Raw genomic sequence first — 16,491 nt, 5'->3', positions numbered from 1 at the left:
CACCATTAGTTGTGTGTATAAATAAGTAAACATTCCAGTATACATACCATAGTTTTTAGAAGCTATCACTTATATTTTTTTAATTTTTTTATTGGAATGGATATGTTTTATAACAGAAAGTAATAAAAAAAATGTTCAGGCTTTTTTTGTTCATATCGCAAAAAATAAAACCCCAGTGGTAATCTACCCCATCAAAAGAAAGCTCTAGTTGTATGAAAAAAAATTATAGCAATTTTGTTTGGGTATAGTGTTGCATGACCGAGCGATTGCAGTTAAAGTAGCACAGTGCTAAATAGCAAAAAATGGCTTGGTCATGAAGGGGGTAAAACCTTCCAGAGCTGAAGTGGATAAAGTGGTTGAACACACTTACATGTACCCAGAGAAGTGACTGGCCTCAGGTGATATACAGTGATAAAACAAATGCTCCCTCATAAGTTATACCTGTTTATCTGCAGTCTTCTCTTCTCAATATCAGTTCAATGTGCAGAATGCATAAAGCTTGTCTGAGCTGTCAGAAAAAAGGGGGCAGAGAGCGGAAGTTACACTTTGCAGAGCTCAGTGAAGAGAGCTCTCAGAGCTGAGTGGATGGAAGGGACACACCCCCCTCCACACAGCACACATGAACAGAGCTGGGGCTGTCAATCAGCTGGAGCTCTCTACCTTATCACCTTTTCTTTCTCTTATGCCCTGTACACATGAGCAGAATTTCCATCGGAAAAATCTTGGATGGTTTTTCCGACGGAATTTCGCTCAAGCTTGCCTTGCATACACACGGTCACACAAAAGTTCTCTGAACTTTCGACCGTCAAGAATGCAGTGACGTACAACACTACGACGAGCCGAGAAAATGAAGTTCAATGCTTCTGAGCATGTGTCGAATTGTTTCCGAGCATGCGTGTTTTTTTGCGCGTCGGAATTGCATACAAACAAACGCATTTTTGGATAGGAACTTTTTCCGACCGAAAAATAGAGAATCTGCTCTCAATCTTTTGCAAACAAAGTGAGGTGGATTGAGTGCACTCTGGGTGAGGATGCAGCTGATAAACCAGCACATAAATGATTTAAATAAAGTCCATTTGGCAATGTCCATAAAAGCAATAAAAACTAGTAGGAAGGAATGCTGCCTGCTTGCAGATAGAAGTTGATCTGAAATGAAGTGAGGGAAAGAAAGGGGCGCCTTCTAAGTGTAGTATAGTAAAAATGTAATGGATTCAATGTAAAAAAATAGCGAATACACTCACAAACAGATGAGAGAGACAGGCATGTATAATGGGTGTCATCCACACTTATCCACAGGATGCAGGGCTGGGACCGGTGTGTACTGAGAAGCCGTCCTCGGTAGCGAACGCAGTGGTGGAGTCCAATGCCTTCAGTATCCAGGGGATACAGTATCCAGCCTGAGGAAGAAGCATACATGCTTCGAACGTGCGCACCCTTCCGCTGAACTTTAATCCGGAAGTGACAACATCGCAGCAGGATGTTTCGTGTTCACGGATCCCTTCCCCTGGATACTGAAGGCATTGGACTCCACCACTGCGTTCGCTACCGAGGACGGCTTCTCAGTACACACCGGTCCCAGCCCTGCATCCTCTGGATAAGTGCGGATGACACCCATTATACATGCCTGTCTCTCTCATTTGTGAGTGTATTCGCTATTTTTTTACATTGAATCCATTACATTTTTAATATACTACGCTTAGAAGGCGTCGCTTTCTTTCCCTCCCTGCTCTCAATCTTTTGCTGGCGGGAAGTCCGCCAGCAAAAGTCCGATGGAGCATACACACGGTCGTAATTTCCAACCAAAAGCTCTCAGCGGAGTTTTGCTGGCAGCATTTCCGTTTGTGTGTACGGGGCATTAGTGTCTAGAAAACTTGTCAGAAGTGATTTATGCTGATAGCAGAAGAACAAAGCAGCAGGCAGAAGTGACACTTTAATATTACTGAACAACTTTATATATCTTACACACTGTGCTCCACGTCCTGGAGTAACCATTGCATTAAGCTTTGATTTATTGTCTTCTTTATATTCATTAAGTTCCTAAAGGAAGAGGAAAGACACCAGACTTTATTATGGAGTCAGTTATTTTCTATTTTATATAAGTACAGTATATGAAAGTTTACCTACAATATCATATAAAGCAAATTGCTTTATATGATTAATTAGATATAATTAGATATATATAAATATTAATTAAAACTCTTTTAGAACTAAGCAGTAAATGACAACCTATAGATTTAGTTAAAACTTAAGTAACTATAATATAGGTTTAAATGGTATAACTAGAGAAAACATTGGTGATTTATTGACCATGTCACAGTGGTCCCTGGGAGCTCCTTACATAATATTAGAATAAATATATTTTCCACCAGTCATGCCCTAGTCCCACCTCACCCAAATCCTTTAATGAACCTATCTACAGTGTCTCTCCTAGGGGGAAGGGTTTGATCTACGATTTACCGTATTTATCGGCGTATAACACGCGCCTGCGTATAACACGCACCCCAAGTTTAGGAGGGAATTTTAAGGAAAAAAACTTTTAGGAGTAAAGTTTAAGGAAGAAAAACTTACATTAAAATGCCCATTGATGCAGCGTTATCGGTGTCCATCTGCAGCCTTTTCAGTGTCAGTGCAGCCTTGCTCCAGTGTCTATTGCAGCCTTGTCAGTGCAGCTTTGCCCCAGTGCAGAATTGTCAGTGCAGCCCTGTCAGTGCAGCTTTGCCCCAGTGCAGAATTGTCAGTGCAGCCTTGTCAGTGCAGCTTTTCCCCAGTGCAGAATTGTCAGTGCAGCCTTGCACCAGTGTCCATTGCACCCTTGTCAGTGCAGCTTTGCCCCAGTGCAGGCTTGTCAGTGCAGCCATGTCAGTGCAGCCATGTCAGTGCAGCCTTGTCAGTGCAACTTTTCTCCAGTGCAGCTTTGCCCCAGTGCAGCTTTGCCTCAGTGCAGCCTTGCCCCAGTGCAGCCTTGCCCCAGTGCAGCTTTGCCCCAGTGCAGCCTTGCCCCAGTGCAGCCTTGCCCCAGTGCAGCCTTGCCCCAGTGCAGCTTTGCCCCAGTGCAGCCTTGCTCCAGTGCAGCTTTGCCCCAGTGCAGCTTTGCCCCAGTGCAGCCTTGCCCCAGTGCAGCTTTGTGGGATCGCCGCGATCCCTGCCGACATACACAGCCGTGTGTAAATTCAAATATGGCGCCAAGACTGCAGCGACTCGGCGGAGCCGAGATACACATACCCAAGAGTCCTCGGCTTTTCTCGGCGCCGCTTACAGTCCCGCCCAGTCCCGCCCTATGGGCGGGACTGTAAGCGGCACCGAGAAAAGCCGAGGACTCTCGGTTATGTGTATCTTGGCTCCGCCGAGTCCCTGCAGTCTCGGCGCCGTATTTGAATTTACACACAGCTGTGCATGTCGGCAGCGATCGCGGTAATCGCCGCGATCGCTCCGATCACACAAAATTGGGGGGGGGATCGGCCTATAACACGCACCCACGATTTTCCCCTGATTTTCAGGGGAAAAAAGTGCGTGTTATATGCCGATAAATACGGTATATGGAGCCCTAGCTAATTGCTCTATTCCTGACTCCCTTCTGTATATAAATAAATGGGAAGCAAATTGTGACCTACAATGCACCCCACAAGACTGGAAGGATATGATAAGCAATATGCGCTCTTGCACTAAATCTCTCACAATTTGGGAGACAGTCATCAACTCTTTAACCAGATGGTACTACACCCCATTAGACTTCATGTTATTTTCCATATTGTTTCAGATCTATGCTTTAGGGGTTGTCCTACCCGTGGTACTTTATATCACTCATTTTGGTCCTGTGACAAGCTGCTCCCTGAGGGGCACATAATTAGTAAAAATGCCTCTAAAATCTCAGGTCATGGACTGGAATTGACCCCTCCCATCTTGATATATATATTACAACTGACAATTCATCTTTTTGATGTATGTACTCTCACAACTTAATCTCATGATTTATATTGCATTCCTTATTTACAAATAAAAATAGCTTGCAAACAAAACAAAAAAAAGCGTAAATATCTTATATAAAGGAATGTTGATATAAGGAAGAATCACTCTGTAAGTCATTTTCTCTAAATTCAAAACAGCTTGATATTACCCAGCCTGTTCCTTCAAACATCTTGATGTCAAGTGGATCACCATGCACTTCCCCATCCATTAGAATCAATGAATGGCAACTGGCCATTGCTCCAGTCATAGTATTCCAGGGTAATGTGCAACCAGATGTAACAGGAAAGACCTCCTGAAAACTAAAAGACAACTATGTATATATTAGCCCACAAACACATAAATATTCAAAACTATATTTACTGGTATTCCACAGTTAAAGAGTATGTAAACCCAACATTTCATATTCCTGATATGTGCTGCTGTACCATGTACTTCTATAAATAGTGTTGGGCGAACGGTTCGGGCTAAACTTTTGCTTGTTCTCCGAACACCTGCATTTTCTGTGCATTCGGTGGGCTGTTCGCCTGCCAAACGCACTGTCAATGTGTTGTTAATGAGCGGGGCTGCCCCCCACCTCAAAGCACCTCGCCCCCATGTTGATGGAGACAAGGGTCTCTTCCTGACAACCCTGGGCGGTGGTTGTGGGGGTCTGTGGGCAGGGGTCTTATCAGAATCTGGAAGCCCCCTTTAACAAGGGGGCCCCTAGATCCCACCCCCCATGCAAATGAGTATGGGGTACATTGTATCCCTACTCATTCACCAAAAAAACTGTCAAAATGAAATAAAAACACTAGACACGTTTTTGACAAGTCCTATTTAAAAAAATTAAAAAACAAAATAAAAACAATGTCTTCCAATGTAGATCCATCATCAATCACAATGCCCGCTGCACCGCTGAACCCGAAAAAACAAAAAAGATTGGCACTCATTGATGGCTGACCGGCAAATGTCTCCTCCATCGAGTGATAGTTCTTAAATAGGTAAGGGGTGGGGCCACCTGGTGATGCCACCTGGTGGCCCTGCCCCCTTGTGACATCACCGACCCAGCATGCATCGGTCAGTGACGTCACAAGAGAGCGGGACCACTAGGTGACATCACCAGGTGCCCCCTCCCCTTACCTATTTAAGAACGATCAAACGGCAGAGGAGGCATTCGGCGGTCAGCCATCCTCGCAGGTGGAGCTTTTTTTTTTTGGGTCTGGTGGTGTGGCAGGCATCGTGATTGACGATGGATCTACATCTGGGGACATTGTTTATTTATTTATTTGGAAATAAAGGACTTGTCAAAAACTTGTCTAGTGTTTTTATTTACTTTTTTTACATTTTTTTTTGGTGAATGAGTAGGGGTCCAAGTCAACATCGTGACAAGGTACTTTGGGGTGGTGGAGCATAGCCCGTCCCCCCTCTTTCCAGGCCTGCCAGGCTGCATGGTCTGATAAGGGTCTGGTATGAATTTTGGGGGGACACATGTCTTTTTTTTTTTTGGCGTGGGGTTCCCCTTAAAATCCATAGTGAAATGTCAGTTTTGCTGCAGCAGGTTCTATACACTAAGGCACTATAAGGAATTTTTCATTTTATTGTTTTACTTTAAACAGCTTAAAAAGCACTGCTCCTTTAAAAACAATTGTTTTTAAAAATATGTTTGCATTGATACATGCCCCCCCAGGGCAGTACCTGGGCCTACATACCATTTTTATGGCCAATTACTTACATATAAGCCTTCAAAATGGGAACTTTTGATTTTTTATGTTCAGCTCCCATAGACTTCAATAGAGTTGATGTTCGGGGCTGAACTTTATCTCTGTTTGGGAGTTCTGCTGTGAACCAAACAGGGGGTTGTTCGGCCCATCTCTATGTATAAAAGAGTATCCTGTTCTCTTTGTATTGTTTCCTTTGGATGAAATCCCTGGTGTTCCTGTCAGTCCCTCTGCTTTCCTATTAAAAACTGACCACAGGGAAAGACTGCAAGCACTGAAGTTATTTTCTCTGGAGAAGAGACGCTTGAGAGGGGATATCATTTCAATGTACAAATACCGCACTGGTGACCCCACAATAGGGATGAAACTTCAGCGAAAGGGATACGTGGCCATTCACTAAAATTAGAAGAGGAGCGGTTTAACCTTAAACTGCATAGAGGGTTCTTTACGGTAAGAGCGGTAAGGATGTGGAATTCTCTTCCACAGGCAGTGGTTTCAGCAGGGAGCATAGATAATTTCAAAAAATGATTAGATAGGCATCTGAGCGCCCATAACATACAGGGATATACAATGTAATACTGACATAAAAAAAAACACACACAGGTTGGACTTGATGGACTTGTGTCTTTTCTCAACCTCACCAACTATGTAACTATGTAACACAGCGTGGTCAGTTCTGTAGCTGTGCTGGGAATTCAGCCTGCTCCCCCTCCAATGATCATACAATGACAGCCCCCCCCCCCCCCACACACACACACACACAGCCTTTCACTGGTAAGTTCAGTGTGCTGTTGTTCATCCTCCCCACAGCTCTTGTGCAGTTGGAAACATAGGGAGTGTGACCACTTTTAAAAAAGGTGGAAAAAAAGGTAATTTATAATGTTTTTTTTAATCTATATACAAATGTTTTGCATTTCATTTCTATTTTAAACTGAATGGGATTATTTTACAAGGTGATCATTTAAAATCACTTTAAAAGAAAAATATCTCCGTGTGTGCTGACTGGCAGTGGTTGCATTACGCTTACCTCAATGGTTCAATCATTTTTTATGCTTCAACATGGCTTCCTGAGCATACAGTGTTAGTATTTATTAAACATCCTAATATTACTATCACTACTACTACTAATAATAATCATCATCATTATCATCATCGATAATCATTGTCATCATCATAAATACCAGCATAACAACTGCTATAGGAATTGTTAAAAAACCTACCAGCCTTTATCTGAACGAATGATACCCCATAAGTCTAAGCCATCTTCAGTTAAGGTACCTGTCTGAGTTAAAATAAGCTGGTGAGTTAACATGACATATTTTAGATATGTGCGCTTAATCAAGAAAAACACCTGGAAATGTCATTATAGGATACATATTATTACAAATTATCATCAATGGTCACAACATGTACAGATTTTTCATTTCCATATACTGCGTTAAGCATGCTATGAACTTTCTGAGTACTAAATACACCACACATACAGAATTATAGACATGGAGGTTGATTTACTAAAGAAATAGAGTCTGTTCACTCTGCAAGGTGTGAAGCGGTGTTTACTTTAATTATACGCACACAAGCAAGCAATAATGCTGTTTTTTTGTTTTTCCTTTCATATGATACTCAGAAGTGAACACATCCACACGGCATGCATTCACACCTGAGCAAAGCATGTTCCAGGTTATTTTAAAGCATTTTGTAGGTGTTTTTACATGTTTATCAAACTGCAGGAGGTTTTTTTTTACCTGGGCTGGGCAAGGGGAGAGAGCAGTTCTATAGGAAGAAAGGAACTCTTCATGCGTGAAAAATGCATGCAAAAACATTTGTATTGTGCATTTAAAGGCATTCCCATTGAAATCTAGGGGATAAAAAGCACCTGAATGCGCTAAAAAAACTCATGTTTTTTTTTTTGGTTTTTTTTAGCATAAGGCAACTGAGTATACAACTGTGAACAGGCACAATTAGAAAGAATGGGATTCTGCATAGTCAGGCATTGTAAAGCATAGATAAACTAGCAGAAAACCGCTCAAGCGTGAATGGGGGCTTAGTCTAATGAGGAATAAAATGCATGTCGATATTACTTAGCGGTAAAATACTTTTTATAGTGCTAAGTATTTACGTATACACATCAGTCCTTGCCCTCAAGGAGCTCACAATCTAAGGTACAGCACACTAGGTCCAATTTAGACGTAAACCAATTACCAGCACGTCTTTAATGTATGGGAGGAAACAAGAGTACCTAGAGGAAATTCATGCCTAGGGAAAACATGTAAACTCCATGCTGGTAATGTTCTGCTTGGGATTTGAACTGAGGATCTATGACTGCAAGGCATGAGTGCTAACCACTAGGCTACTATGCTGCTTGATATTATTCTCGTGCCTGCGATATAGCCGAAAGATGGCTACAGTGGCTGCAGCACGGCGCTCAATTCGGAGGGCGTCCCTGTACCTCCTGTTTACATCCTCTCTGCACGTCGCCGCGTGCGCCCATCAGGCGGAGATCTGTGTTAGCCGTGTCCCTTGGACACAGCCAATCACAGATCGTGCTAAATGGCCAATCACAGTGGCCATTTAGCACTCAGTCTGAGTGTCCAATGAAAGAGGATCTCATATCTAAACATATCTAAACATATGAGATCATCTCTCATCGCCGGCTCTCCCTTCTCACACAGAGACCGTGTGTGAGGAGGGAGAGCGACCTCCGGCTGCAGCGTGAGTGTGTGAACACAAACACAGTGCCCACACATACAAACACACATGCCCACAGTACCTATCAGTGCCACCTGTCCCCAGTGCCACCTGTCAGTGCCATCTGTCCCCAGTGCCACCTGTCAGTGCCATTTGTCCCCAGTGCCACCTATCAGTGCCAACTGTCCCCAGTGCCACCTGTCCCCAGTGCCACCTATCAGTGCCATCTGTCCCCAGTGCCATCTGTCAGTGCCATCTGTCCCCAGTGCCACCTATCAGTGCCACCTGCCCCCAGTGCCACCTATCCCCAGTGCCACTTGTCAGTGTCACGTGCCATCTGTTATCAGTGTCACATGTCATCAGTGCCACATATCAGTGCCATCTGTCATCAATGCCACCTGTCAGTGTCATGTGCCATCTGTTATCAGTGTCACGTGTCATCAGTGCCACATATCAGAGCCATCTGTCATCAGTGCCACATCATTGTCACGTGTCATCAGTGCCACGTATTAGTGCCATCTGTCATCAGTGCAACATATTAGTGCCATCTGACATCAGTGCCACGTATTAGTGCCATCTATCATCAGTGCCACATCAGTGTCACGTGTCATCAGTGCTACGTATTAGTGCCATCTGTCATCAGTGCCACATCAGTGTCACGTGTGATTGTCCTGGTGCTCCAGGGCCTTCAAAAGTGTAATAGGTAGTCAACAAGTTAGATGTGTAATTTATGCTCCTAGAACACCTGATGGTGCTCCCTGCATGTTGGGCCCCCCTATGTGGCTAGGCTATGAAAAAATCCCACACATGTGGTATCGTAATACTCAGGAGGATTAGCAGAATGTATTTTGGGGTGTTATTTGTGGTATACACATGCCATGTGAGAGAAATAACATATTACAATAACAATTTTGTGGAGAAAAAAAATGTTAATTTTGCAAAGAATTGTGGGAAAAAATGACAACATCAAAAACCTCACCATGCATCTTACTAAATACTTTAGAGTGTCTACTTTCAAAAAAGGGGTCATTTGGGGGGTATTTGTACTTTCCTGGCTTGTTAGGGTCACAAGAATTGAGATGAAGGCCACCAGTACATCAGGTGTGATCAATTTTGTATGATTTGCACCACAGCTTGTAGACTCTATAACTTTCACAAACACCAAATAATATCCACTAATTTGGTTTATTTTTTACCAAACATATGTAGCAGTATAAATTGTGGAGAAAATTTATGAAGAAAAATTAATAGTTTGCAAAATTTTATCACAGAAACTAAGAAAAATGTGGGGTTTTTTTTCCAAATTTTCGGTCTTTTTTTATTTATAGCGCAAAAAATAAAAAACCCAGAAGTGATCAAATACCACCAAAAGAAAGCTCTATTCGTGTGAAAAAAAAGACAAAAAATTCATTTGAGTATAGTATTACATGACTGAGTAATTGTCATTCAAAGTGTGAGAGCGCTGAAAGCTGAAAATTGGTCTGGTCATGAGGGGGGTTTAAGTGCCCAGTAGGCAAGTGGTTAAAGTGTGTTGCTTAATGGATTGTTTATTAAGTGAGACCATTAGGGTCAGCAATAAAAAGCAACTCGGACGTCAAGGTTAACTACTGTGATATTGCACAGAGCTGAGACAGTCCCATGTTCTTTCTATCTTTTTCAATTACGAGAGAAGGAGAACTTATTGTGACACTCTTAACAAATAACTTGGAAATGCCACACAGACCTACTGTGTTTTGGAACCGTTATAGCAGTGAGATTTCAAACCAGGCTTTGCAATGATTGGATGCTGTGCACAGTTTGTAGGTTATAGTGAAAGACGAAATTTATGTAATTAAATGTTTAGGAAGATAGGTTGGTAATTAAGGGGTTAAGTGTTGGGGCTTGTTGAAAAGTTAAGGCAATAATTTAGGTGTTAGGTGTTAAAGGGGGATTAAGAGTCATGAAGATAATTTGGATGTTAACTGTTGAGTGGGTGAAGGGATAAGCCAACAGCATTGGGCTGACAATGCCAAAAATGAATGTACTTGGTTTAGCATGCAGGTTCCTGTGTCCCCTCTGCACCTCCAGACCTCTCATTGGACAATGAATATGCATCACCATTTCTGTCCAATTGGTAGGGAAGCTTAATCAGGAAGTTGTAGAGGGATCTGGCTGTACATTGTGGTAGAGATATTTAGGAGTGACTAAACACTAAGCTAGGTGAACTGATGCTTTGCTAAGTTAATAGTCCCTACACCCTTAAGCCTTGTACATATGATCGGATTTTCCCGCAGACAAAATGTTAGACCTTTGTCCGAAGGGCGTTGGCCAGGAACTTGTCTTGCATACAAACGGCAAGGAATTGTCGGCCAACAAACACGAACGTAGTGATGTATTAGACATACTATGAGACTACAAAGAGGAAGTTCAATTATCATGCACCACCCTTTGGTCTCCTTCTGCTAATTTCGTGTTAGTAGAAGTTTGGTGAGTGTTGATTCACACTTTTCATTTCGCGCTTTTCATTTTGGGCTTTTCAGTTTGTTTCTGAACGGCCGTTCGTCAACCAGCCATGTTACAGAATCAGAGGAGATAACGTGTTATTTATTATTGACCTTGGAGTTATTGCTTTGACCCAAGTCCAGTCCAGGAACAGGAGGATTTCTTGGACCAAAAATTGGTTGCTTTATTAATCGTGACCAATTATGTCATATGCCTTTGCTGCGGGAGCTCCAGGAAAATAATCCAGATGATTTTCGGAATTATCTCCGGATAACGGACCCCTGCTTTCACCAACTCTTGGCATTGCTGACCCCCTATATTAAGAAGCAGGACACATGCATGAGGCTTTTATTTTATTTTTTGGTTGAATAATGATTTGATTTGTTATATTTTCTATATTTTTGGATGCATAGAATGCACTTTTTGGTTAAGTTCTATTGGCAGATAGCATGTCTAATTGTATTTGTTTTCTTTTTTTAATGCACAATAAAAAAAATTGTGGAGAATAATAATTGACTATGTGTTTTACTTCAAATGACAGTTTGGGAGTAGGCAGTTACATAAAAAAAAAATACAATGTAAAATTAACAAGAGACACCAACATAGTTGTATCTTTGATCTTAAAAACTACGGGATAATGGTGTTGTGGTAACTTGCACCAAAAAAAAAGCTGTTGAAAATTAGTTTGCATAAACCACGTATACCTATACACACACTACATCTTCCCAAAAATAAAGGAGGCCTGGGATACCCTAATTTTACTAACTACTACAGAGCAGCACATTTGGCCAGTCTGTCCAAATACCATGCAAAACAGGAAATCCCATTATGGGTATTTATAGAGGCTTCAGAAAATGACCCTCTATTAATATCAAATTTATTATGGCTTGATCCTAAAGACCGCTTTAAAATTCATAATCCCATAACTAAACACTTCTTATCTCTCTGGGATAAACTAAAAACCAAATATCAGTTACAATCTCCACACAATCCTCTCCTTTCTTTTATCAGAAATCCGGCCTTTTATCCGGCATGGATCTACCCAAATTCTTTTAAAGCTTGGACAACATCAGGCATTCAGACACTAAATGACTTCATAGCATCTAAATCATTCCTTTCATTCCCATCGCTTAGAGAAAAATATGATCTACCAAACTCTGAGATATTTAGATATCTCCAAATCAAAAATTTCTATACACCATTCCTAAAGGGGGATACACCATTATCCCAATTATCCATTTTTGAATCAATCTGTACAAAAGATCCATTTGCTAAAGGTACATTTTCATCACTTTATAATCAATTATATGGAGTAGCAAATCTTAATAGACCCTCTTACGTTCAGAGGTGGGAGGAGGACCTGGGACGAACTTTAGAAGACACGGACTGGTCTAACATATGGCTCACATCTAAGTCATCTTCACCCAACATATTAGCACTGGAGACAAATTATAAAGTCCTAACTCGCTGGTACCTTAATCCAAACCTTCTGGAAGGAAGTCTTCGTGATTGCATTTAAAATATTTAAAAAAATAATACAACCAGATCCATATTTAACTTTACTTAATCTAAAACCGGAATTGTTAACACTCTCTCAATTCAAACTTATGATCCAACTAATAACGGCTGCAAAACAAACAGTGGCCAAGGCATGGAAATCTCCTACATTGGTACTAGCAGAAACAATTCACAGAATGAATAATACAATGTCCCATGCTAAGATGGTAGCCATCGATCAAAATCAAATTCCAAAATTTGAAAAACTTTGGCATCCTTGGATAAAACAACAGTTCCTGTCAAACTTCAATGACTCTGTCCTGTTGCCATGGTAACAGATTAAATGACTTATGGGGCGTACACACGGTCGGACTTTCTGGAAAGCTAGGTCCGACGTACTTGCCGCCAGACTTCCGGCGGACTACCGCCGGACTTTCTGTACGGCCAGACTTGCCTACACACGGCCGGACTTTCCGGAATCTGGTCTTCCCGACGGACTTCCGCCGGACTTTCAGAATGAACGGACTTTCCCACACACGGACAAGTCCGTTCATTCTGAACGTGACTCGGGTACGACGGGACTAGAAAAGGAATTCAATCTCGCCGCTTTTTTTGGCGAGATTGAAACCTTGCGAGCCCCGTCGCAGGCATCCCAGGCCCTTAGGTCTGGTATTGAACTTTAAGGGGAACCCCCTACGCCGAAAAACCGGCGTGAGGTCCCCCCCAAAATCCATACCAGACCCCGATCCGAGCACGCAGCCCGGCCGGTCAGGAAAGGGGGTGGGGACGATCGAGCGCCCCCCCCTCCTGAACCGTTCCAGGCCGCATGCCCTCAACATGGGGGGTGCTTTGGGGGAGGGGGCGCCTTGCGGTGCCCCCCCACCACAAAGCACCTTGTCCCCATGTTGATGAGGACAAGGGCCTCTTCCCGACAACCCTGGCCGTTGGTTGTCGGGGTCTGCGGGCGGGGGGCTTATCGGAATCTGGAAGCCCCCTATAATACGAGGGCCCCCAGATCCCGGCCCCCCCACCCTATGTGAATGAGTATGGGGTACATGGTACCCCTACCCATTCACCTAGGGAAAAAGTGTAAATAATAAAACACAACACAGGTTTTTAAAATATTTTATTAAACAGCTCTGGGGGGGGGATCTTGCTCCGGCTTCGAGGGTCCCTCTTCTCCCGGCGTCCGGTTGGTTCTTCGGCCGGCCCCTCTGCTGTCTTCAGGTAGCTCTATTGCCAGCGGAGGTCCGGGCTTCTGGGCTTCTGGGCTTCTCTTCTCTTCCCCAGATGTTGACACGACGCTCTCTCCGGCTGGACTGGTCTCTGAGGGCTCCGTTGTGACTTATATAGGCGGAGACCCCGCCCCCATATGATGTCACAGTCCCTGGGCATGCTGGGACTGTGACGTTTTAGGGGGCGTGGTCGACCAGAGGGCCCCCAGATCCCGGCCCCCCCACCCTATGTGAATGAGTATGGGGTACATGGTACCCCTACCCATTCACCTAGGGAAAAAGTGTAAATAATAAAACACAACACAGGTTTTTAAAATATTTTATTAAAGAGCTCTGGGGGGGATCTTGCTCCGGCTTCGGGGGTCCCTCTTCTCCCGGCTTCCGGTTGGTTCTTCGGCCGGCCCCTCCGCTGTCTTCAGGTAGCTCTATTGCCAGCGGAGGTCCAGGCTTCTGGGCTTCTGGGCTTCTCTTCTCTTCCCCAGATGTTGACACGACGCTCTCTCCGGCTGGACTGGTCTCTGAGGGCTCCGTTGTGACTTATATAGGCGGAGACCCCGCCCCCATATGATGTCACAGTCCCTGGGCATGCTGGGACTGTAACGTTTTAGGGGGCGTGGTCGGCCTCCGCTGGCAATAGAGCTACCTGAAGACAGCGGAGGGGCCGGCCGAAGAACCAACCGGACGCCGGGAGAAGAGGGACCCCCGAAGCCGGAGCAAGATCCCCCCCCAGAGCTGTTTAGTAAAATATTTTAAAAACCTGTGTTGTGTTTTATTATTTACACTTTTTCCCTAGGTGAATGGGTAGGGGTACCATGTACTCCATACTCATTCACATAGGGTGGGGGGGCCGGGATCTGGGGGCCCTCGTATTATAGGGGGCTTCCGGATTCCGATAAGCCCCCCGCCCGCAGACCCCGACAACCAACGGCCAGGGTTGTCGGGAAGAGGCCCTTGTCCTCATCAACATGGGGACAAGGTGCTTTGTGGTGGGGGGCACTGCAAGGCGCCCCCTCCCCCAAAGCACCCCCCATGTTGAGGGCATGCGGCCTGGTACGGTTCAGGAGGGGGGGGCACTCGATCGTCCCCACCCCCTTTCCTGACCGGCCGGGCTGCGTGCTCGGATCGGGGTCTGGTATGGACTTTGGGGGGACCCCCATGCCGGTTTTTCGGCTAGGGGGTTCCCCTTAAAGTTCCATACCAGACCTAAGGGCCTGGGATGCCCCCCGCGCTCGCCGCAATGGAAAAAAAATTTTTTCCTATTGCAGCGAGCGCGATATGCAGTACCCTGCTCCTCCGTCGTATCTGGTCCGTCGGACCAGCATACAGATGAACGGGCTTTCCGTCAGGAACTGAGTCTGGCGGAGTTACGACGTAACATTTGAAGCAAGTTTCAAATCTAAAGTACGTCGGATTTCCGGCCGAAACGGTCCGTCGGAAGTCCGATGGAGACCACACACGGTCGGATTGTCCGCCGGATTTGGTCCGGCGGCGTCCGTTGGACTTTTGCATGTGAAAAGTCCGTCCGTGTGTACGCCCCATTACAGAGACACCCATTCTAAGGCTTCAAAGAGAACTAAAAAGAATAATAAACTGACGAGCGGGACAACCTTGTGGACCATACCTCTACCTTTCAACCCTTTTTCTTCTTTCTCTTTCCTTTTCTCCACCTTACGATTAAAGCTCATTATCAGAATTTATTTGACCTATATACACTCTACTTGTAAACAATATGTATAGTAGGTATAAATCATTTAACCACTTGCCGACCGCCTCACGCATATATACGTGAGCAGAGCGGCACGGGCAGGCAAAATCAAGTACCTGGTACGTGATTGCCTTCCCGCGGGCGGGGGGTCCGATCGGACCCCCCCCCGGTGCCATCGGCAGTCGGCGTTTGGTTGGAAGCGATCAGAGATGAGGGGGAGACCATCCGATCGTGGCCCCCCCCTCGCGATCGCTCCCAGCCAATGAGAAACATCCCCTGCCTCTGTATAGTACACACAGGCAGAGGATGTGATGTCAGACATGTAAGTGCACAACACTACACACAACACAGTAGAACATGCCAGGCACACTAAACACCCCCGATCCCCCCCTGATCGCCCCCCGATCCCCCCCCAATCACCCCCCCCCCCTGTCACAAACTGACACCAAGCAGTTTTTTTGTTTTGTTTTGTTTTTTTCCTGATTACTGCATAGTGTCAGTTTTTGACAGTTAGCAGTGGTAGGGCAGTTAGTATTAACCCCCTGTAGGTCTAGGGTACCCCCCTAACCCCCCCAATAAAGTTTTAACCCCTTGATCACCCCCTGTCACCAGTGTCGCTAAGCGATCATTTTTCTGATCGCTGTATTAGTGTCGCTGGTGACGTAAATATTTAGGTTCGCTTCAGCGTTTTATAGCGACAGGGACCCCCATATACTATCTAATAAATGTTTTAACCCCTTGATTGCCCCCTAGTTAACCCTTTCACCACTGATCACCGTATAACTGTTACGGGTGACGCTGGTTAGTTTGTTTATTTTATATAGTGTCAGGGCACCCGCCGTTTATTACCGAATAAAGGTTTAGCCCCCTGATCGCCCGGCGGTGATATGCGTCACCCCAGGCAGCGTCAGATTAGCGCCAGTACCGCGAACACCCACGCACGCACCGTACACGCACCGTACACCTCCCTTAGTGGTATAGTATCTGAACGCATCAATATCTGATCCGATCAGATCTATACTAGCGTCCCCAGCAGTTTAGGGTTCCCAAAAACGCAGTGTTAGCGGGATCAGCCCAGATACCTGCTAGCACCTGCGTTTTGCCCCTCCGCCCGGCCCAGCCCAGCCCACCCAAGTGCAGTATCGATCGATCACTGACACTTACAAAACACTAAACGCATAACTGCAGCGTTCACAGAGTCAGGCCTGATCCCTGCGATCGC

General features: G+C 44.8%; 1 protein-coding gene across 1 annotated transcript in view; it reads right to left on the bottom strand.

Moving 5' to 3' along the window:
* The window catches only part of LOC141139848 (probable cation-transporting ATPase 13A5), a 266,762-nt gene that overhangs the window by 115,539 nt on the left and 134,732 nt on the right, over nt 1-16,491 (bottom strand). The window contains exons 13-15 of the mRNA XM_073626376.1: nt 6,884-6,945; nt 4,115-4,265; nt 1,963-2,037 (exon numbers count right to left, since the gene is read on the bottom strand). Coding sequence (XP_073482477.1) covers nt 1,963-2,037; nt 4,115-4,265; nt 6,884-6,945 — 288 coding nt within the window. The remainder of the gene's footprint in view (nt 1-1,962; nt 2,038-4,114; nt 4,266-6,883; nt 6,946-16,491) is intronic.

This window comes from Aquarana catesbeiana, linkage group LG04 (assembly GCF_042186555.1).
Source record: "Aquarana catesbeiana isolate 2022-GZ linkage group LG04, ASM4218655v1, whole genome shotgun sequence".
NCBI classification, from domain to species: domain Eukaryota; kingdom Metazoa; phylum Chordata; class Amphibia; order Anura; family Ranidae; genus Aquarana; species Aquarana catesbeiana.
The sequence above is the reverse complement of the archived record's forward strand: the minus strand, read 5'-3'. Positions and strand labels throughout refer to the sequence as shown.